Consider the following 24,231-nt stretch of genomic DNA (forward strand, 5'->3'; position numbering starts at 1 on the left):
CCAACCCCTCTCTCATTCTAATATATATATTCATTTTTTAAAAATATATTTAGTGTTGGATAGAGACAGAGAATGAAGCTGTATAGCAATTTTAGTTATTTGCAGACAAACGGGAAAGGAAGAACCATAAGTAGCAAGACGAGGCTGTTCCCCGAACAAAATTGACAAGAGCAAGCGGATGATGCCAACTGAAAAACCTTTTTAGAGCATTATTGGGAAGAGACTGATAGTGTACAGTCTAGTCTCTTACTTTTAAAAAAATTATTATCTTTGCTTATCGGCTAGAGATAGTCAGAAATTGAAAGAGTAGGAGACGTAGAGAGGGAGCGAGACAGACACCTGCAACAGTGCTTCACCACTTGCAAAGCTTTCCCCCTGCAGGTGTGGACTGGGGACCTCAAACCTGGGTCCTTGCGCACTGTAACGTGCACTCAACCAGGCGCATCACTGCACCAGCCCCTACAGTATAGTCTTTTCCACGTAGGCACTATGTCTCATCTCCTCTTGATCGGTGTCTGGGAGACACAACAGGGTCCCAATGTTCCTTCATCCTGCCCCTTTCCCTCTGTTTTGGCGCAATACGCCACACCTGGTCCAAGCTTCAACTTACGTTTTTCCCCTACTATTCTTTGTTCTTAAGTTTTACCTACACATGAGATAATTCGGTGTTGGTCTTTCTTGCTCAGTCTTGTCTCTTTCAACATGATACCTTCAAGGAATTTGTGGTACATAAACACAACGGAGTACTAGGCAGCTGTTAAAATGGTGAGGCCATTTGAAAAACTTTAATTACTGTCGGAGAGTCTAGGCTTAGGGGAAATGAGAGGTTTTAACTGGTGGAGTATTAGAATTAGGGAATAGTTTACTATGCACCTGAATTTCCAGGATACACAGCTGTAATATTTGGAAAGAAGGGGAACCACGAGACCACTGATGTGCCACCACCTAGGCCCCTGTTTCTATCCTTTTTTTCTTTTAAAAAATTTTATTGGGGGATTAATGTTTTTCATACAACAGTAAATACAATAGTTTGTACATGCATGATATTTTCTATTCTTTCTAATGTCTGACACTGCCACAGGTGTGAAACAATATATTATTGTTGTCCCTTTTTTGCATTTCCATGTTAATCAGTGACTTTGAGCATTTTTTTCATATGTTTGTTGGCCTCCTGGATATCCTCTTTGGTGGAAATGCTGCCCATGTCCTCTCATTTCTTTTTATTGTTGTTGTTATTGATGTCATTGTTGTTGGATTGGACAGAGAGAAATGGAGAGAGGAGGGTAAGACAGAGAGGGGGAGAGAAAGACAGACACCTGCAGACCTGCTTCACCGCCTGTGAAGTGACTCCCCTGAAGGTGGGGAGCCGGGGGCTCGAACCGGGATCCTTCTACCAGTCCTTGCGCTTTGCACCACATGCGCTTAACCCGCTGCGCTACTGCCCGACTCCCAGTGTCCTCTCATTTCTTAAGACTGTTGGGTTTTGTTGCTGCTGCTGCTGCTGCTGCTGAGTTTTGTGAGCTGCTTATGTATTTTGACTATTGACTTTTTGTCTGGCATAGCGTGTGTATAGATCTCCCAGTGAGTGGGCATCTTTTTATTTTGGCTATGGCTCCTTTCACTGTGCCTTGCATATTTTGACCACATTCTCCACTAAGAAATCTGTAACTTGTGGCCTATCTACCTCTACATCTGTTTCGTAGGATACTCTTTATTTTTCATTTTCATCTTCTTCACTAGACTTGGAACATATTTCTAGCATTGTGCTAGGATAAATATCCAATGAATATTTATAGAACAATGAACAAATTAAAGGAGGAAGGAAACTACATCTACATATTACATACTTGCAGAAACTTCATCTCTGGACAGTAAAGATACTGAAACATGAACATGTGTAAGGAAATAACACAACTACCATTTAAATGATATTCACATACTTTGCTCTTTTTACTTACAAAGGTTCTGAGGGTTTTTAAGAATCTTCAATTATTAATATACAGAACATTCGGGCTCCTCTGAGAACATGGTGGAATTGATAAATTATTAATTTGATTAGCTTCTCTGAGTTGTATCATTATTATTCTTTTAACTGAGCTGGAGGATGAGTTTCTGAGTGAATTATTGATGCCCTAGTTTTTGGAATACTAAGTCCCCCCCTCCTCTGGGACTCTTTAAAAAATATACATATATATATATATTTTTTTTTTCCTCCAGGGTTTATCGATGGGGCTTGATGCAGACACTACAAATCCACCACTCCTGGTGATCATTTTTTCCTTTTTTTTTCCTCTCTTCATTTTATTTGATAAGACAGAGAGAAATTGACCTACACACCTGCATCACCGCTGGTGAAGCCTCCCTGTTGTATTTGGGAAGCAGAAGCTCAGACCTGGGTTCTTGTGTGGGTCCTTGCTCCTCTGGGACTCCTTCCTGAGCACTGACTGCGCCTTATGTCTGTTTTTCTCCAAATGTTTTCATAGGATTTTTCTGCCAGTATCCCATTATGTAAGAGCAGTGGCACACTTGAATGTGGTACTTGTTCAAGAGGTGTCTTTATAGAGCATTTAAATCATGAATTAGACGTTTTCATACCAGAATCACTTTGGATACCCCCTCCCTTTTTTTTTTTAAGAGAGACTCTATTTAGGTCTCTGAGATATGACTCTCTAAGGGTAAAGAAGGGCAGTCAGTGTACTTATGACTCCAGTGAGCTCTTCCTCCCTGGCTAGTAGATTTTTTTTTTTTGCCTCCAGGATTAATTTCTGGGGCTCAGTGCTGTACCATGAATCCACTGCTCCTGGAGGCCATTCCCCCCCCCTTTTGTTGCCCTTGTTGTTGTAATCTTATTGTGGTTATTATTGTTATTGTTGATGTCGTTGTTGTTGGATAGGACAGAGAGAAATGGAGAGAGGAGGGGAAGACAGAGAGGGGGAGAGAAAGACAGACACTTGCAGACCTGCTTCACTGCCTGTGAATCGACTCCCCTGCAGGTGGGGAGCCGGGGGCTCGAACCAAGATCCTTAGGCCAGTCCTTGCGCTTTGCGCCACATGCACTTAACCCACTGTGCTACTGCCTGACCCCCAGCTAGTAGATTCTTAACAGTGGTTTGCTAAACTGTTTGTGTACTTATATGTCTCTCAAGACTGTAAGAATCACATAGGTAGAGATCGTATTATTACATGTGAAGTTGTGACCTGGATAATTTTTGTCCAAATGTATTAATTTTGGAACCTAAATTAGGACTTAAGTATACTTATAATATAGTAGACTTGTGGTGAATAATGTTCTACATCAGCAAGATTTTTATAATTAATATAAAATATTATCATGAAATACATTTCACATTAAGAGATTTAGATGTAAACGTACTAGTTGATTTTAGTCTTCATATAGCCATTGAGCTAAATTTTATGAGCAGCAACCTGCCTTAGCAGTTGAACATGTAAGTTTTATCTCTCGGGACATAAATCCTAGTGTTGCTACTTAAATGTGTATCTCAGGGAAAGTTATTGATCTCCTCTATGACTCTACTTACTGACTCATAAAATAGGGACAATAATAATGTCAATTTCATAAGGTGGAAATGAGGATTCAACTAGTTATTAGAATGTAAGGCTGGGTGGTGGCGCACCTGGTTGAACGCACATGTTACCATGCTCGAGGATCCAGGTTTGAGCCTTGGTCCACTACAGGGGGAAAGCTTTGTGAGTAGTGAAGCAATATTGCAGGTGTCTCTCTGTCTCTCTATCTCACTCTTCCCTCTTGATTTCTGACTGTCTCTTTCCAATAAATATAATTAAAAAAACGTTAAAAAGCAAAGCAAAACAAACAAAAAAACAAAAAAGAAAATGTTTTCTACATTTAGAATATGACCTAACACACAATGTTGAATCACTGTTAGCTTTTTTTTTTTTTCATTAGTGACTTAATAATGATTAGCAAGACTGTAGGATGAGAGGGGTACAATCCTATATAATTCCCACTACCAGAGTTCCATACCCCATCCTCTCCATTGGAAGGTTCCTTATTATTATTATTATTTTTTGCCCACAGGTTATTGCTGGAGCTCAGTGCCTGTAATATGAATCCACTGCTCCTGGAGGCCATTTTCTTTTTCATTTTTATTGGGTAGGACAGAGAGGAATTGAGAGAAGAGGTGAAGGTCGAGATGGAGAGAGAAAGACACCTGCAGACCTGCTTCAGTGCTTGTGAACCAACTTCCCCTGCAACTGGGGAGTCAGGGCTGGGACCAGGATCCTCGCAGCGGGTCCTTGCGTTTCGCACTATGTGCACTTAACCTGGTGCACTACTGTCCAGCCCCAGGTTCCCTATTCTTTATCCCTCTGTGAGTGTGGACCACATATCCTTAAGGGGTGCAGAAGGTGGACTGTTAGCTATTTTTTTAAATCCCCAAATCAGGAAGTTAATGTACAAGCAAGTCGTTTGGCACACAGTGAGGAAGCAGCATTCCTCAAATGCCAATTCTAGTTCTGTGCCTCTGTGGACCCTAGGTGGACCCTAGGCACCCATCACTCTGTTACAGTCATGCATCTTACTGGACTAATAGGAACTAAATTGCAATAGCATAATAATGACTTGGTCAAGTTCCATTCTTTGTCTACACTGCTCCTAGTCCTGGGCTTGTCATTGGCGGTCATATTCTGCCCCCTTGTAATGGAAGAGGCCTCGTTAGCTTTGAGGCATTTATAATGTATAAGGGCATAGAGGAAAATAACCCTGATGAACACATGAAGCAATCAAACTACAATGAAATCACAAGATAAAGACAGTAAATGATTAAGTAGGTCCCCAGATGAAAGAATGTCCCTAGTGAGAATACTATGGATAAGTTCACGGGAAGAGACATCAGTACTGTCAGTGCAGCTTCATGGAGGACGGGGAACTTAAGGCTAACCTTAATCTTGAAATGTGGGAGTCAATGGCAGAAGGGAGAAAAATTTGGGGCAGGGAAGAAAGTGAGACTTTTAAGTCAGAAATAATTGACTCCTTTCTCTTCTTTGACTTCATCCTATGAACAATGTTAGTTTAGCACTCATATTTATTTTTTCTTTCTTTTTGGTACAAAAACTTCCTGATGTTGTAGTTTTCATTGAGACTTAGGGCATGTGTCGTTTTCCTTATTTTTACTTTTTATTCAAGCATAGTAGAGTTCAAGTTTTCCAGTAAAATATACAAAGGCATTCTTTTAAAAAAATTATTTTTATCATTTTTATTTATTGGATAGAGACAGCCAGAAACCAAGAATAGGCAGAGATAGAGAGGGAGAGAGACAGAAAGACACCTACAACACTGCCTTACCATGTGCAAAGCTTTCCCCCCTGCAGGTGGGGACCCGGGGCTCGAACCAGGTCCTTGTATATTGTAACTTGTGCGCTCAACCAGGTATGCCACCGCCTGCCCCCGAGGGTTTTGTTTTTCCACAGAATTCTGAGAGAAAGGTACTGAAATCTAAACAAACCCAAAGGTAAGCTACTCTCTCAAACAAGTAAAACTACCACTACCTAATAATTAAATCTATGTGCCTGTAGATTATTTCTAGTTATATTATTTACTTTATTACAAACAGCAGAGACAAAAGAGTCATTTGTATGCAAATAGACAACAATAATAAGAAAAAAAAACTCCATATATGGATTGTAATGTAGAGCTTTTTTTTTTTTTTTTTTTTTCCTCCAGGGTTATTGCTGGGCTCGGTGCCTGCACCATGAATCCACCGCTCCTGGAGGCCATTTTTCCCCCTTTTGTTGCCCTTGTTGTTGTAGCCTCGTTGTGGTTATTATTATTGCCATTGTTGATGTTGTTGATTGTTGGATAGGACAGAGAGAAATGGAGAGAGGAGGGGAAGACAGAGAGGGGGAGAGAAAGATAGACACCTGCAGACCTGCCTCACTGCCTGTGAAGTGACTCCCCTGCAGGTGGGGGAGCCAGGGGCTTGAACCGGGATCCTTTTCGCAGGTCCTTGCACTTTGCACCACATGCGCTTAACCCACTGTGCCACCGCCCGACCCCCAATATAGAGCTTTTCAGGTGCATTACAAAAAAAATCACTTGCGGGGCCAGGTGGTAGCTCACCGGATTAAGTGCACATGGTATAAAGCGCAGGGACCTGCAAAATGATCCCAATTTGAGCCCTGGCTCCCCACCTGAAGGAGGTTCACTTTGAAAGTGGTAAAACAGGTCTGCAGGTGTCACTCTTTTTCTTACCTCTCTTGTCTTCCCCTCCTCTCTCAATTACTGTCTGTCTTATCCAACAACAATAACAATAACAGCAACAATGACAATGGAAAAAAGATGGCCTCTAGGAACAGTGGATTTGTAGTACAAGCACTGAACTCCATTAATAACCCTGGAGACAAAAAAAAAAAAATCCCTGCAGAAAAGAAATCTTTATTGAACACCAATTATTTTGTAGTAAGTTGAGAAGACGAAAGTATCTGGTTTATCTACAGCTAGTTTCAAAGGAACTGAACTTCCAACTTTGAAAGATAAAGGTTGTTCTGATACTTCCATTATAAATAGAATTTTATGGTCTTGTACATAGTGTCTCTGGCTTAAATAGAGACATAACTCCCATTTTTTATAAATCAAAATTGAAGTATTTATTACAATGTCTGAAGTCTTCAAGTTGTTTTTCTTAATTTTGTCTCTTTGTCATTGCTTAGGAAAATAACATTTCCTAGAGACAAAATAATTGCCCGATATTTTTCCAACTTAGTTTTGGTTAAGAGGCCTCCCCTACCCCCCTTATTCCCAGAAGTGAAAAAGTCAATACAGAAACTCTTCATTAAATGAGGCTAGGTTTCAGTTAGGGACTATTTTCTATCTGGACAGCTGCACTCCTCAGGGTTTCAGCAGCCGGTTAGTTGTAGATTCTATTTCAGACTGGAAGCCAACCAGAAATCTAATTCTGTCATTTGCATGCCAGTTTGGATTAGGGGCAGCCCATACAAACAGGGCAGGGAGATAACATCACCAAATAAGCATGTGCACTGATGTCTTTATGACCAGAATTAGGTGATGGCATAATCATTTCTCTTGCATCAGAAAAAGATTTTAAACTAGGAAAATCATTTTTGCTTCCATTCAGTATGCATAAGCTAAAAAAGTAAATTAAGTAAATATGGCTTACAGAAGAAAGTATAAGCCACACTGGTCATAAAGTGAAGGTGTGTAAGAGGAACTTTGCAAATCTCCCAATTCAGTATTTTAGTATCACTTTTCCTTTTGGTTACCGTTAGTAATGATGGTGATGCTAATAGTTACTTTGGTAGGAGTCTGAATAGAAGCCACTGTGCTTAATATTTTACCTACATACTCTCATTTCCTTCAATGCTATGAAGAAAATACTCTTTGTTCATTTCTAGATGTGGAAGCTGAGACTCAGTGTAAAACCATATACTGAGCAGAAGAGACTATTAATTATGTGGTTTCCATGATGCTTTGGACACTCATCTTCATGTATTCACATACTTAATGCTCAGTCCAGTTCTGATACCCCAAATCCCACCATTAGAGAAATATTCTTTTTCAAAATTGTCAACAAGTTGTTCTTCATTCAGAAACAGTGGAGCAACTCTTTCTCCATCCAGTTACGTGTTTGCTGAAGGGACCTGTTCTCATCTTACTCTATCTCTCTTGCCCTAAAAGATTGCTGGTACTTGGTAAAAACCTAATTTGGATACTTTCCAAAAGTGTAGGTTACTCATGTCTCCATAGTCATATTATTTACAATAGCCAAAATATGGAAGCATCATAAAGGCCTATTGACAGATGACTGGCTAAAGTTATAGGATATAAACTCCATGGAGTACTACTCTGCAATAACAAACAAACAAACAAACAATATTGTGTCCTTTAGGTCAAATGGAAACGGAAGTGATTATGGTTAGTGAGAAAAATAAGGTAAAAGACAACTACCAGATGGTTTTGTTCATATGTAGAAAAGAGAACAACAATAAAAAAGGGCAATAAAAAGGGAATAAATAAATAAATAAATATTGAAAAAAGAGAGAACTTGAGAGGCAATGGGGAGATAGCGAGAGAGGGAGAGGGAGAGAGAGACAGGCCTGCAGCACTGCGCTACCACTTATGAAGCTTTTCCCCTACAGGTGGGGTCCAGGGGCTTGAACCTCTGTCCTTGAGCATTGTAATGTGTACACTTAAACAGGTGCTCCACCGCCTGGGAGTAGAATATGAGCTTTAAAAGCATCAAACTTTACTTTTTTAAAATATTTATTTATTCCCTTTTTGTTGCCCTTGCTGTTTTATTGTTGTAGTTATTGTTGCTGTTATTGATATGGTCGCTATTGGACAGGACAGAGAGAAATGGAGAGAGGAGGGGAAGACAGAGAGAGGGAGAGAAAGATAGACACCTATAGACCTGCTTCACCGCCTGTGAAGCGACTCCCCTGCAGGTGGGGAGCCGGGGACTCGAACCGGGTTCCTGGCTCTGGTCCTTGTGCTTTGCGCCACCTGCACTTAACCTGCTGCGCTACCGCCCGACTCCCCCCCCCCCTTTTTTAAATTTACCTTTGCCAGTAGTTTTTATATTGCAAAAACTATAAAAAATGAATATACTGTTACTGGGGACCCCAGCCCTTTTAGGATCTTGTCCACAATGCAGAAGAAAGTTAGAGACAAGCGTGCAGGAACGCAGACAGTGAGCAAAGGACTGGCCCACAGTCACGTGTCTGCGCCGCTAGGGGCCTTTACCAGGCTCTTCTGTGTCATCCGCTGCCATAGGACAATCCGGTGGTGATGAACTGGCATCTTTGGCAGTTTGTGATTGGCTCATATTTGGCGGTTTGCCATTGGCTCACACTTGGCGCTTTGTGATTCAAACAGTCATATTAGTAAAGGGGTCCTGATGGGTTGCGTGAAAAGGTGGCGTATCCCCGGGAAGTCGGGAGTTCTTGGTTTTCCGGCTTCTTCAGTTGGGCACGTTTTTCAGCTTCTTCCGGGAGAGTTCCTGGCCAGCATGACATAAGTTATTTCAGGTTCTGTATTTTGTTTGTTTGTATTTCTACTTTAACATTGCTGCTTTGTAGAAAATATGAAGTGACACTTCTAGTCTACCCCTAGCTTGTAACCTGTTTCGGGAGTTAAACGTTGGCTGGGTCTGCGTTGTCCTATATGGAGAAATGCAGCCTCCAGATTTGGAAAAGGAGAAAAGAGGGGCCTGCTTGTGGCTCATGGGGCTAGAGAGCACATGGGGCCATGCGCGAGGACCTGGGTTCAAGTTCCAGGCCCTCAACTGCAGGGGACGGGAATGCTGGGGCAGTGTTTCAGGTGTTTCTCCTTTTCCTTGTCTATCATCCTCTAGTAAAAAATGCCCACCTGTTAATGTCTCCTTTATTAAATAAACAATAAAATTTTAAAAAAATGCCCACCTGCAGGGACACATTAGACACTTAGCCCTAGAGAGATAACTTGGTGGGGAAAAAAAGAAAGAAAGAAAAAAGTGAAATAAAATGGCGAAAGAATTAATAAGACTGCTTGCTTTTGGTTGGGATAGCAGTAGAACTGAAGGCATAAAGATAAATCGGTTACTGATCGGAGAAATGGAATAAAATATTATACCTAAAAGGACCAGCAAAAACCAAAGCAAATCTGTGAAGTTAAGAGCAAGAGACTGAATGAATTAGAGTCACAGAATTCGACAACCTATTCTGAAACTACTGAATTTTTCATTATTTTTTTTCAAGTATCTTAACTTAGAAGCCTTTAGCCTGTTGCTAAAACAAAGATTATTTCTATGAACTAGAGATTCTACCTGCCTTCCACAGATAGACTCTGCAGTGTCAGGAAAACATATGCCACATATATTTGCTCTTTTAGAAAATTGCTATTCAGGGGACTATTTAATGCTCCACTGAAGAGAAAACCTATAATCCTTTTTGTGCTCTGTATGGCAGTTGAGGTGATATAATGTCCATAAAGTATGCTACATTTAATACCAGTCATTTCAAAACTACATTTAAAAAGACAGACTACATTTTTCAAGTATCACAGTATAGGCACTATTTCCTGTTCTTTTAGAACCCAGAGGGAAAGTAGTGCCTTTTAGTATCTCTTTAAATAGCCAGTTTTTATGATGTGGTCAGAGTGTCTTTTTCTCAGATCCAATTCCAGAATTTTTTCCTGAGTTTAATGACTATCCAAGTGGGAGAGTAAAACTTAAATTAAGCTGGCCTTGACTGAATCCTGAGGCAAACCATTTTCTCACAAATTGCTCATCTTAGAAGCTCCATATCTCATTGTCAACACAAAGTCTGCTTATATTGTAAACTAGGCATTTTCATTTTGTTCTGTTTAACAACAGTTTTTTTCCCCCCAAAATAGCAAATATGGTATACTGCTACTGACAGTCTAAATGTTTTATTTGGTGACTGTCGAGATATCTTCATTTTAAAAATGTTTTTTTAAAAAAGTCCCCAATTTTTCTGTTTAGAAATTGATTTTATCTTTAGACTTTGAAAGAGATTGAAGTAGATTTTTTTTAAAAAAAAAACTTTAGACTGCCTAATTTTTCTTTGTGACATTTTATGCAAATAAATCACCACGTTCTTTGCATTTGAAGATGGCAATAAGGTAAAGGGGGAATTTTGTTAATGCTCTAAAGCAGGTGATAGGGAAAGAGTGTCCAAAGAAGGGCACAGAGAAGATTTGGAGAAGCTCTGAACAGCTGGTTTGACTCTATGAATGTGTTTATTTGTATAAGTAGGAGGATCAGGCAAAGCTGTGTTTTCTCTCCATCCCTTGTATGTACTTTATGCATGACTGGAAGGTGGCCAGCCATTTAAGCTGGGCTCACATCTCCCCAAGACAGTAAGTGAAAAACACTCTGGTACAAGTATTTCTGGAGGATTCAGATAGTCCAGGCTTGAATCATCCTCCATTCCTGAGTTAATCACATTTTCCACTTATGAGTCAGTCTACCAATCCACAGCTGAGATGGGTAATTTTTATGGACTAACTTTATGTACATGCTTGGTAACACCAGTGTACCAAGACAAAGCAGGCCTATCTCAGACGAGGTCCTTGTGGTTTTTTAAAAATTTTCTTTTATTAGTTCTTTAATAATGGTTAATAAGACCAGGGGCCAGGAGGTGGTGCACCAGTTTAAGTGTACATGTTACCATGCGCAAGGACCAGGGTTCAGGCCTCCAGTTCCCATCTGCAGGGGCAAAGCTTCATGAGTGGTGAAGCAGTGCTGCAGGTGTCTCTGTCTCTCTCCTGTTTCATCACCCTTCCCCTCTCAGTTTCTCTCTGTCCTGTAAAAATTAAATAAGACTGTAAGATTACAAGGGTACAATTCTATACAGTTCCCACCACCAGAGTTCCATCTCCCATCCCTTCTGTGGTTGTGGTTTTAAGTGCTCGATAATAATTAATGGCACTGAGGTCAAGTAGTCCTAAGTAGACTTGAGTAAGTAACCTGAGGTTTGGAGTCTTGAGTTCCTGGTGACACCTAGGAGCCACAACTGAGCAAGTCTGGGCGTGACCAGGAGATCATGGGCACAAATGAGTGGAGCTCCTAGGTGTTCAAGTTGAGCAGACCTGGATGGAATTGGGATGCCAGTGCCAGGGCTGTTCTAAAGTAGGCTGGGCATCAGCCTTATCTGGTCTGGGAAGTTACCCAGCATGCACTATTGGGGCTGGCAGGGAGCAGAGTTTGTTTGGCCTTCTGACTGCAAGAGACCACAGCTGGCAGTGGGATTCACCCCTTGATATCTACCGTGATTTTAAAGGTCTGTGGAGAGAATGCTAACTGTAGGGACACAGCCCCCCCCCCCCCCATTCTTTTATCAGGGGTTAATGGCTTACGGAACAGTTGTTGATGCATGAGTACAATTGCTCAGCTCCCTGTGATAGGTGTCTGCAAACATTGTCATGTCCAACCTAGGCCTTTTTCCACCATCGTGTACCAGGGCCTTCAATCCCGCCCCTCAACTCTTGCTAAACTTCTGTCTTTGGCTGGTTGTTCATTTAGCTGGAGCTGAGTAAAGCCCTCCTCGGTGGTTTTCCCAAAGTCTGTTCTTATGGAAACTGAGATCCAGCTCCTCCCAGCAAGGCTGTAAAAGTGAAACGAAAATCATACCTTCTAGTGACTTTTTTTATTTAGAAAAGGAGACATTAACAAAACCGTCGGATAGGAGGGGTACAACTCCACGCAGTTCCCACCACCAGATCTCCGTATCCCATCCCCTCGCCTGACAGCTTTCCCATTCTAGTGACTTCTGTGGAATTTATACCCTTTGATTTCCTGGCCCTGGCCCCATGTTCTAAGTCTGAGGTGTAGGATGGAGGCTCCTGGGTTTTATCACAAACCTCCCTCCCTCCTCTAGGAAAGTTTGGCTGACTTCTCTGGAGGAGGGCAGTACAGGTTCTTCTTAAGTAGACATCATGACCCCCAACCCCTCCAAAATTTATTTAAAATATTTGTGTGAAATATAGTCAGGATTAAAGTTAAACATCTCAAGTAAAAAGTTTCTTTTCTGTTTTTTCTTTTCACTTCTTTGCTTCTTTATTTTCTTGGGGAGTTAGTGGTTTACAGTAAAGTCTTGAACACAGAGGCAAAGCCAGTCACTCACCTTCTCTTGATTGGTATCTAGGAGACACATCAGGAACCCAGTGTCCCTTCATCCTCTCCCTTTTCCTTCATCCCCAGAATCCTTTGCTTTGGTGCAATATGCCACACCCATTCCAGATTTCATCTTATCTTCACTTCATTGTCTGTTCTTAAGTTCTACCTATAAGTGATATCATTCAGTATTGTTCTTTCTCTCTCTGGTTTATCTCATTCAAGATGATGCCTTCAAGTGTTGACCACAATATTGTAAAGAAGATGACCTCATCATTTTAACAGCTGCATAGTACTCCACTGTGTACCACAACTTTCTTAGCCATCCATCTGTCATTGAACATCTTAGTTGTTTCTAAGTTTGGGATATTACAAACTGTGCTGCTATGAACATTTGCTGTGTATAGGTCTTTTCAGATAGGTAGTTTTGTTCTTCCTGAGTAAAACCTTATTAGAGGGATTGCTGGGTCATAAGGTAGGTCCATTTCTAGAGTTCTGAAAAACAACAGTGAGATGCCATTTTACACTTGTGAGAATGTCATTCATTAGAAAAGTCAGGAACACAAACTGTAGGATAGGTGGGGGCAGAGGGGCTCTCCTACATTGCTGATGGGAATGTAAATTGGTCTAAACCCCATGGGAAAAAAAAAAGCACGGTTTCTAGACTTTAGCTCTTGTAACTTGCAAATGGTAGTTTCTCAGTGACTATTGAGCAGATTAATAAATTATTATGTATCATAGAACCATGGCATTGAAGAACATATTAAAACCCAACTGTTTAATGTCTTAGACAGGACACATTGGTGAGGTTGTCTGCCCAGGAAAGTCAGGTTAGCATCAAGGTAGCATCTACAGCTTGGTGGCTGAAAAAGCATTAGTATATAAAACAGAACAAATTGTTTAATAATCAGAACCTAAAGGTAAGATGAGAGCAGATGAAATTTGGGGTCTCCATTCTGGAAAAAGCTAGTAGCTCTATCTTTGGCATATTCCAAAGGGCCCATGACTTTACTAGTTTTTGCCTGAGCCTGACAGCTAACATGCAAGTGGGCTAAAGGTATTTCCTGAGAGTTTTACCTGTCTACTATACTTCTTTTCTGATTTCAACTTTTTTCTGAAATGACCTGCATCTTGCCAACTCTGTTAACACTGTTGTTTTTGTCTTTGTTCCCCAGTGATTCCTGATTTCCATTTTTTAAATTTGATTTATTTATAAAATAAAAATATCAATAGAACCATAGGAGAAGAAGGGATAAAATTTCACACATTTCCCACCACCAGAGTTCTATATCCTACCCCCTCCACTGGAAGCTTTCTTATTCTTTATTCCTCTGTGAGTACGGACCCAGGGTCATTGTGGGGTGCAGAAAGTGGGAAGTCTGGCTTCTGTAATTGCTTCTTCCCTGAACATGGGCATTGACAGGCCGATCCATACTCCCAGCCTGTTTCTATCTTTCCCTAGTGGGGCAGGGCTCCGTAGAGATGGGGTTCCAGGGTATATTGGTGAAGTCTGCCTGGGACAATTATGTTGGCATCATGGTAGTATCTACAAATTGGTGTCTGAAAAAGCATTAAGATATAAAGGAGAACAAACTATTTAATAATATGGAACCTAAAGGCAAGAATATAGCAGATGAGACTTGGGGTTTCCATTTGGAAAAAGTTAGTAGGTCTATTTTAGGTATGTTCCAAGGCACCCATGAGTTTACTAATTTTTGACTGAACCTGACAGTTAACATGCAGGTGGGCCAAAGGTATTGTCTGGGGAGATGGTGTCAGGGTTAGAAATAGGACTAAAAAGCTGGATCAGGGAAGAGCGTAGCTCCCAAATATGGGAAAAGTATATAAATACCGTTAACTGTAAACCCACCGATTTGATCTGGGACCAATATTCAGTGCAGGAGCCTGTGTGACCTCTGCATCCCTGTAGGTCTGAGCTCGCATTCTGTGGTCATAGCTAGGCACGATTTAGGCTGTATCCATTGCCTGACCCATCTTCCTCGAGTGGTAGAGGGTTTTGGCCCAGCCTCCCTTCCGAGAATGGGGTGGTCCCTACCATTGTTGATCCACATTGAGGGCAAGGTCCTTTTGGAGCCTTTCCGATTTCAAGTACAACATCACAATATACCCCCCTACTCTTTTTCTCTTTTTTTACTTCCACGAGAGGTGGCATTTGTCAACTACAAAGCTGGGAGAGTGGAAGTGGCTTCTTCTGAGTGGAATTTATTCTTCACACAGCTTATCATCCCTGGTGCTGTTTTTGATCTTGTGTGTCTGTATATTGGCAACATTAGGTGCCCTCCAAGTGGCACTCGTCTCTCCCCACTTCATCCATTAGATGAAGGCTTCAGTCCCTGACGTGCTTTCCACACTCCGGGAGTTCGGAGATAGATCCTCAGAGATTCCCTGAATACACCTGTGTCTGTATTTTTAATGTCATTGGTGCCAGTTAAACCTGGGAATTGGATTTGTTTTCCTTTTGAAGTTTCTCAAACTGGGTTCCCAGAAACAAGATCTTTTTGTTTCAGAGCTCGTCGGGTTGAGGAATAATGGCCTATAGTTCTGCCAATAGACCTGAATGAAGAACGGTCCCTTAGACCTGGTTGCTCTTTCCTCTTTAGATTTTTAAACTCCTTAAAAGCCTTATGCTGTGGTAAATACTTGTTATTTTAAAAATGCCCCTGTCGCCTCTACACCTATGAACACCCAATTTTTGACAAAGGGGCCAAACTATTAAATGGAGAAAGGAGAGTCCCTTCAACAAATGGTGTTGGGAAAATTGGGTTGAAACATGCATAGGAATGAAACTGAACTACTACATCTCACCAGAAACGAGAGTAAACTATGAATCCATCCCACACAACGGCTTTTTTCTTTCTAGTTTTTATTAGATATAACATAGAAATTGAAAGAGAACAAGAAGATAGAAGGAGAGAAAGACACCTGCAGACCTGCTGCACTGCTTTTGAAGATTTCCCCTGTAGGTGGGGAGCGGGGGCTTGAACACCAGTCCTTATGCATGGTGATATGTGCGCTTAACCTGGTGATCCACTGCCTGGCCCCCTAAAATTTGTATTTTTAAAATTTATTTATTCCCTTTCGTTGTCCTCATTGTTTTATTGTTGTAGTTATCATTGTTGTTATTGATGTCATTGTTGGATAGGACAGAGAGAAATGGAGAGAGGAGGGGAAGAAAGAGGGAGAGAAAGATAAACACCTGAGACCTGCCTCATCGCCTGTGAAGCGACTCCCCTGCAGGTGGGGAGCTGTGGGCTGGAACCTGGATCCTTATGCAGGCCCTTGCGCTTTGCGTTGCCTGTGCTTAACCCGCTGCACTTAACCTGCTGTGCTTCCATCGGACTCCCTAAAGTTTGTATTTTGTACAGTTGTTTCCATATGTTGTGAAATAGAATCCTTAATGATTTTTATTTCAGTCATTTTTTGAAATTGAAAGGTTACTGAAAAAGTCAGGGAAGTACAAGAATCTCAGGAGGCTATAGGACAATGTTGGGGAGTGAGAAGATGAGAGAGAGGTTTTTCTATGCTGTACTTTGGAATTTAAAATCGGTGGGAAATATTTAAATATTCATGAGTTCCTGAGTGACGACATATCTAATATACAAGGAGCTACAGTTCATTATGGCAGAGAGTAGATTGGGTAAGACTGAATCTGAATATTTTCAGGGTTGAATAATCTGAAGTTGAACAGTTGTTATAGGTAAGTGATGAAAAATTAACTCCAAGTAAATATGTAGAGGTAGAAGAAGAGTGTTTGAATGATTATGTGGGAGATTTACTCTATGGAAGTTGCCTGCTCCTGAAAGTCGAGTGCAGTGAGGATTTGGTGAGATGGTCAGTTTTAGATGTTTGAGTTTGAGTTACTGGATGTTTGGATGAAGATTTTCAGTAGAATTAAAAAAAATGAGAAGAAATAAAGGATATAGACAGTGGTTATGGGATATAACTTGTGCATTTGCCTGAAAAGCAATGGACAATATTCTTTATCTTCTTGTCTTGGGGGGTTAACATTGATAGTAAAATACAGTAGTTTGTACATGTGTAACATTTCTCAGGTTTTCCACATAACAGTTCAACCCCCAATAGGTCCTCTGCCATCATGTTCCAGGATCTGAACCCTCCCCCCCCCCCCCCCCCCGCACTCCAGTCTTTCACTTTGGTGCAGTCCACCAACTCCAGTCCAAGTTCTGCTTTGTGTTTTCTTATTTTTCAACTTTTTAAAAAGTTATTAGTGATTTACTAATGATTTACAAGGTTGTGGGATAAAAGGGGTACAATTTATATAATCCCCCCACCATCATGCCATATCCCATCCCCTCCAATGGAAGGTTCCCTATTCTTTATCCTTCTGGGAATATGGACCAAAGATCTCTATGGGGTGCAGAAGGTGGAAGGTCTGACTTCTGTAATTGTTTCTCTGCTGGACATGGGTGTTGACAGGTAAATCCATACCCCCAGCTTTTCCCTTGTGGGTTAGGGCCCTGCCTTATCATAACTTATATGGAAAGATAATCTGATCAACAGTAGTGGCTTGTTGGAATAGTCCATCCAAACTTCAATGTCACTTGCCCTTTGCCTTCAAAAATCACATCAGACTTTCATGAGGAAATTAATGTGATTTTGATGACAGAGGGCAAGTAACAGCAAAGTTTGGTGAGGGTGGTGGATTATATAAAAATTAGTTTTAAAAAGTTACACAAATGATTATCATTTATATGATATTATTGTATCTGGTACCTATTGGGTGAGATGAAAAGAGTAAAGACCATAGTGTAGGGAACACCTAGAAATTTAAAAATAGATGGAGATGGAGAAAATGGACCTGCAAAAGAAAGAGAGGGAGAGAGGGAGAGAGGGAGAGGGAGAGAGGGAGAGGGAGAGGGAGAGAGAGAGAGAGAGAGAGAGAGAGAGAGAGAGAATGACCCAGCACAGAAATAAAATAAGAGCGCACACTAGTACCTAGGAGAAGCAGATAATTAATGGAGCTTGCAGCAGGCTTAATCATAAAGAACTGAGTAAATGAGGACTGTAGACATTGACAAATGTGAAATATGTGTGGAACAATAAAAAGATAGTTTATTGGAATGTTGGGGTCCAAGGCATTCAATAGTGAGTTGAAAAGTGCACGAGTACTAAGAACTATCTGATGTGTCAGAGAAAAACAACATAATAAAAAACTAGGCACAATACTTCTCAATCTCTTCTATTTATCACCACAGTTTGTACAGTGTGATTAGTAGATGCCTGGAAAAATCCATGCTAAAAGGGTGAAAGTATTGATGAGTAGATATATACAGGATGACTTTAGCTTCCTTTAGTTAGTATTTCTCTGAACCATAAGACTCATTGAGAATATTATTTTATTGCATTTGAACAAGTGATAGTTTTTTTTTTCCTCCTGGAGATAATTTTCCCCCCATATTTGTTGCCCTTGTTGTTATTAGTATTGTTATTGATGTTATTGTTGTTGGCTAGGACAGAAAGAAATCAAGAGAGGAGAGGAAGAAAGACACCTGCTTGTGAAGCGCCCCCCCCCCCCCGCAGGTGGGAGCCCGGGGGCTCAAACTGGGATACTTTGCTGTCCCTGCGCTTTGCACCATGTGTGCTTAACCAGCCCACCGCCCTGCCCCCGATAGTTTGGTTTTAACTGCGATGGAGCATAAAGAGCGCTCTTTCCATTCAGGTGGGATGCTTCATACAGATCCCTGTTAATTGATCGTATTCTCAAGACGGTACGAATAACCTATATTTCTTTTAAAGTCTAGAGCTTTGTACTCATTTTATTATTTACATTGCAGTATTTTTGCGGCATTGATAAACAGTAAAACTAACATGCAAAATGAAATTTCTCCTCCTTCTGTTGTGTTCTAAAATACAAACTTACCATTTTACCACGTGCTGATTGATGGTCTTCAATCTGGAGGAGTTGCTTCACTCTGTTTAGACAAGAATTTATCCACAGCGAACAGCAGACCAGAAGGCAGATAGAGAAAACAGAGTGATGACGGGAGCGGTACTAGGTCCTCGTCTGATGCTCGGCATTAAGTCCTCAAGTTGTCGAGCTTTAATTCCTATAACAAATGCATGTTGTGAAAATACTAAAAAGAACTCTCCTCGTCTGGATAAGAAATAAGAGCTAGAAGACTTGCTGGATGATGTCGGGATTTTTTTTTTTCATAGTTTGAGAAGCTTAAAGTGTTAACTATCTGGGGGGAATTAGAAGGCAGACTTTGATCTGTTCTGATAAAATATTTCCCACCACCGCCAGGTTTTAGAAGAATGCTTAGTGGCTTTTAAAAAATTATCTTTATTTATTTATTGGATAGAGATAGTCAGAAATGGAGAGGAGAGAGAGAGAGAGAGAGAGAGAGAGAGAGAGAGACATTCCTGCTGCAGACCTGCTTCACCTCTTGTGAAGCTTTCCTCCTGCGTGTGGGAACCGAGGGCTTGAACCAGGGTCCTTGGGCACTATCACATGCGTGCTCAACCAGGTGCACCACCACCTGGCCCCCCTTTTTTTCTGGGAGAAAATTTCAAGTGCAACTAATACAAAATTAAATACAGAGGGTTCTTCAAGAGTGCTCTAGCCTTGGGATTCTAGGGAAAAAAACACTTTGCACATTAGAAGTCATGAGAGAGTCTCAAGGAAATACTGATAGTGGAGATAAGAATTCAGAATTATTATCCTTCAGGTATCTTGTCCCCCAAGCCCCTGCATCACTGATCTATGAAGTTTCACTTCAGTGGAAAAATATTATTACTAAGGGGAATTCTTGTATATGTGTTTAACATGACAATTCTTTTTTTTTTTTTTTTTGCCTCCTGGGTTATTGCTGGGGCTCGGTGCCTGCACTACGAATCTACTGCTCCTGTGACCTTTTTGTTAATTATCTTTATTTATTTATTGGATAGAGATAGCCAGAAATTGAGAGAGAAGGGGGTGCTAGAGAGGGAGAGAGACAGAGAGACACCTGCAGCACTGCTTTACCACTTGCAAAGCTTTCCCTCTGCAGGTGGGGACTGAGGCTCGAACCTGGGTCCTTGTGCATTGTAGCATGTGCGCTCAACCAGGTGCTCCACCACTTGGCCCCTACTCCCGACCTTTTTAAAAAAAATTTTTAAATTTTGGATAGGACAGAGAAATTAAGAGAGGAAGGGGAGATAGGGACAGAGAGAAATTAAGAGAGGAAGGGGAGATAGGGAGAAAGACACCGCAGAGCTGCTTCACCGTTAGGGAGGTGACCCCCTTGCAGGTGGGAAACTGGGGGTTCAAACCAGGATCCTTGCGCTGGTCTCTGTGCTTCATACTGTGTGCCCTTAACCCGGTGCACTACTTACTGTCTGGTCCCCGCAAAAATTATTTCTTAAGACAACCTTATTAGACAAAGAAATAGCCATCTTCCAGATTTATTTTATCTTTTTTTTTTTTTGCTTCCAACGTTATTGCTGGGGCTCGGTGCCTGCACTATGAATCCACTGCTCCTGGAGGCTGTTTTTTCCCTTTTGATGCCCTTGTTGTTTATCGTCGTCCTTGTTGTTACTATTATTGTTGTTGTTGCTGTTATTGTTGTTGGATAGGACAGAGAGAAATCTAGAGAGGAGGGGAAGACAGAGAAGGGGAGAGAAAGACAGACACCTGCAGACCTGCTTCACCACTTTTGAAGCCACCCCCTTGCAGGTGGGAAGCCGGGGCTTGAACCTGGATCCCTGCACCGCCTGTCCTTGCGCCTCACATCATGTGAGCTTAACCCACTGGCTATCGCCCGACCCCCTATTTTACCATTTTCATATTAAGGACATATCATTGAGTAGTTAGTTGCTTACTTTACTCTAGAATGAGTTCATTGCCTGCTACCTTAGAGGGAGGGAGTGAGGAAGGTATATGAAAGGGTGTAAGAGCATTGAGATTTTGGTATTGAATGTGGTGAACTATATACTGAACATGTACAGAGCTGTGAGGCCACACTCCTAAAGCCTCACAGCACTGCAGTCTGATGCTGAATCCACAAAGTTTTGAGGCACTTTCATTACATAGATACCTTAAAGCTTTTCTGCTATTTCTGTATTTTATTTTACTTTATTTTACCCTCCCCCTTCCTATTTTATTTTTATTTTTATTTATAAAAAGGAAACACTGACAAAACCATAGGATAAGACAGGTACAATTCCACACAATCCCCACCACCAGAACTCTGTATCCCATCCCCTCCCCTGATAGCTTTCCTATTCTTTATCCCTCTGGGAATATGGACCCAGGGTCATTATGGGATGCAGAAGGTGGAAGGTCTGGCTTCTGTAATTGCTTCCTCGCTGAACATGGGTGTTGACAGGTCGATCCATACTCCCAGCCTGCCTCTCTCTTTCCCTAGTGGGGCACGACTGGGGAAGTGGGGCTCCAGGACACCTTGGTGGGGTTATCTGCCCCGGGAAGTCTGGTTGGCATCATGCTAGCATCTGGAACCTGGTGGATGAAAAGAGAGTTAACATATAAAGTCAAACAAGTTGTTGACTAATCATGAACCTAAAGGCTGGAATAGTGCAGATGAAGGTTTGGGGTCTCCACTTTGAAGATAGCTAGTAGGCCCACTTTAGTTATATCCCATAGGGCCCATGACTATACTAGTTTTTTCCTGAGCCTGACCTCTGGTGTGCAGGTGGACGGACCCAAGTTATTGTTTGGGGAGATGATGGCATGGTCAGAAAAAGGGCTAGAAAGCTGGATCAGGGAAGAGAGTAGCTCCCAAGTATGGGAAAGGGGTATAAATATTGTTGATTGTAGACCCCATCGATATGATCTTGGGCCCATATTCAGCTTAGGAGCCTATGTAACCTCTGCATCCCTGTAGGGCTGAGCTCACATTCTGTGGCCATGAGTAGGAACGTTCCAAGCTGCCCTACTCTCAGGACCTATCTTTCTCAGGTGGTAGATAGACTCTGTTTCTAAGTTGCAATGTCTTGCTTCATTGTTCACCTGGTTGCTGTAAACTTTTGGCAACTTTTACATGCTTTTCTCATGCATCTCTAGAAGTGTTGAGGGACACTAGAGCTGTCTATTTTGATATTTTAATTGGCGTTTGTCAGATGTTTGTATAATTCGTTTTTCAATTTACCTTTGAAAAATGAAATTTTCTGTTTTCCAAATTTATTTTCTACTTTGTAGTTGCTCAATCCATCTCTTTCACTTTTGTTTTATTGTGGTGATCTTTTCCTCAGACTTAGTTCATCTTTGCCGTCTTTAAAGAACAGGTTGTCTAAGGGTATAGCTTTCACTGGAGGGCTGGTCAAATAGATCATCTGGGCAGTGTACTTGGTCTGCCCTGAGTCCTTCACAGAGACAGAAGCGTTAGTGTTGTGGTGTCTTTCTCTCTTTCTCTGGAAAAAAAAAAAAAGTCAACCCGGAGCAGCGAAGCCCACGTGATGACAAAAACAAGTATCAGAGCATGTTGACTACATATCTTTGGTTTTTAATATTTACATTAAGATTTCCAAGAATATTAACAATCAGAACTTACTTAGAATAAGCAGTCAATTTTTTAAAATTTCTTTATAGGGGAATTAATGTTTTACATTCAACAGTAAATACAATAGTTTGTACATGCATAACATTTCTCAGTTTCCCATATAACAATACAACCCCCACTAGGTCCTCTGTCAGCCTTCATGGACCTGTATTCTCCCACCAACCCCCCACTCCAGAGTCTTTTACTTTGGTGCAATATGCCACTTTCAGTTCAAGTTCAGAATAAGTAGTCAATTTTAATGGATTCTTTTTCTCAAGTTCTTTTTCCTTGATTGGTCTCCAGATATATTCTTATTTGTCGTAATGATGTATTTAAATAAAGGTGAAGTCAACACATCTTTAATTAAGATGTTTTATTAGAAAACAGGGGTGTAGCTCCACACTACTCTGCCCCAAAGTTCCCGGCTATCACACTCTCCAGCTTGCTAGCAAGCACCATAGTCCTTAGTGATGGGTTGCCCACTTGTTTCTTTAAGTTCATACAACACAGTTTTCCGTACCCCTGGGATGTAGATGTTTAACTCTGAGAAATCTCTGCATTGTTTGAGTAATGTTTAAATTTGAACGCCTTTTGACCTGGCCACTCACAGTGTCTCCCAGCTGCCTCTTTGATTCATCTTAATGTTTAAGAAGTTTGTTCACAAATCCTCTCGCGGGTCTCTCTAGGACACAGACAGTTTCAAACATTCAAGTGTTTAAATGTGACCTTGTGTTCTTTCACTGAGTGAATAACATTGTGCCTTTTCTCTCCTGGATGTAGGCTTTGGAAGATCGGGTCTGGGAACTTTTGCAGGAAGCAGATAAAACAGCTGAAGAGAACAAGGCTCAGAGTCAGGTTTATGATGCCATGGCCGACACTCTGGCTGAAGCTTGGGCAGCCCTGGTCCTGATGCTTGAAAGAAGAAGGGACCTTCTCAGACTGACCTCTGAATTTTTTGAAAATGCCTTGGAGGTCTGTGTTTAAAATAAAAACTTGCTGTGACTGGGGAGGTGACTTAGTAATAGTACAAGACTTGCATGCGTGAGGCCCCAAGTTCAGTTCCTGGCTGTGCTACTCTGAATCCTCTCTCTCTCTCTCTCTCTCTCTCTCTAAATAGGTACATCTTAAAAAATATAAAAGTTTTTCTTTTCATTTTTTTCCTTTTTATTATTTTTTATTTTATCATCATTATTATTGTTTTTGCCTCCAAGTTTATTGCAAAGGCTCCATGCCTGCTCTATGAATCCACAGTTCCTGCGGCCATTTTCTTCATTTTTGGGTAGGACAGAGAGAAATGGAGAGGGGAGGGGAAGACAGAGAGGGGGAGAGAAAGATAGACACCTGCAGACCTACTTCACCACTTATGAAGTGACTCCCCTGCAGGTGAGGAGCCGGGGGCTCGAACTGGGATCCTTGCTCAGGTCTTTGTGCTTCATACTGGTGCACCACACCCAGCCCCAAAGTTTTTCTTTTTCTTTGTTTTTTTCTTTTTCCTTTTTCTTTTTTTGCCTCCAGGCTCATCTCTGGGGCTCAGTGCCTGTATTAAGAATCCGCTGCTCCTAGAGGCCATTTTTCCCATTTTGTTGTCCTTGTTGTAATTGTTGTTATAGCTGCTGTTGTTGGATAGGACAGAGAGAAATGGAGAGAGGAGGGGAAGACAAAGAGGGGGAGAGAAAGACAGACACCTGCAGACCTGCTTCACCGCTTGTGAAGCGACTCCCCTGCAGGTGGGGAGCCGGGGGCTCGAACTGGGATCCTTACACAGGTCCTTGCGCTTTGCTCCATGTTCACTTAGCCCTCTGCACTGCTGCTCAGCCTCCCCCCGCCCCCGCTTTTCTTTTTACATATCAGATCTCTCTCCCTCCCCCTCTCTCTATACATACATACATACATACATACATATATACATACATACACACATACACATATACGTACATATATGTGTGTGTATACAGATATATAGGTATAGATAAAAATAGATAGCATTCCTCAAAATGTTGCATTTCCACAAATAGGCATGATAGTCAATTAAGAAATGGCAAATAACTGATAACACGCATGTGTTTGTGTTACATCTGCTTCTTCATTGTAATTTGTAAATCATT

At 41.3% G+C, this 24,231-nt stretch overlaps 1 protein-coding gene across 6 annotated transcripts in view; it reads left to right on the forward strand.

Annotated features, from left to right (window-relative positions):
- The window catches only part of CCDC141 (coiled-coil domain containing 141), a 214,787-nt gene that overhangs the window by 15,461 nt on the left and 175,095 nt on the right, over positions 1 to 24,231 (forward strand). For all 6 annotated transcript variants that reach the window (XM_060177636.1, XM_060177639.1, XM_060177638.1 and 3 more), the window contains one exon: positions 22,907 to 23,098. In XM_060177636.1, coding sequence (XP_060033619.1) covers positions 22,907 to 23,098 — 192 coding nt within the window. The remainder of the gene's footprint in view (positions 1 to 22,906; positions 23,099 to 24,231) is intronic.

Source organism: Erinaceus europaeus, chromosome 18 (assembly GCF_950295315.1).
Source record: "Erinaceus europaeus chromosome 18, mEriEur2.1, whole genome shotgun sequence".
NCBI classification, from domain to species: Eukaryota; Metazoa; Chordata; class Mammalia; order Eulipotyphla; family Erinaceidae; genus Erinaceus; species Erinaceus europaeus.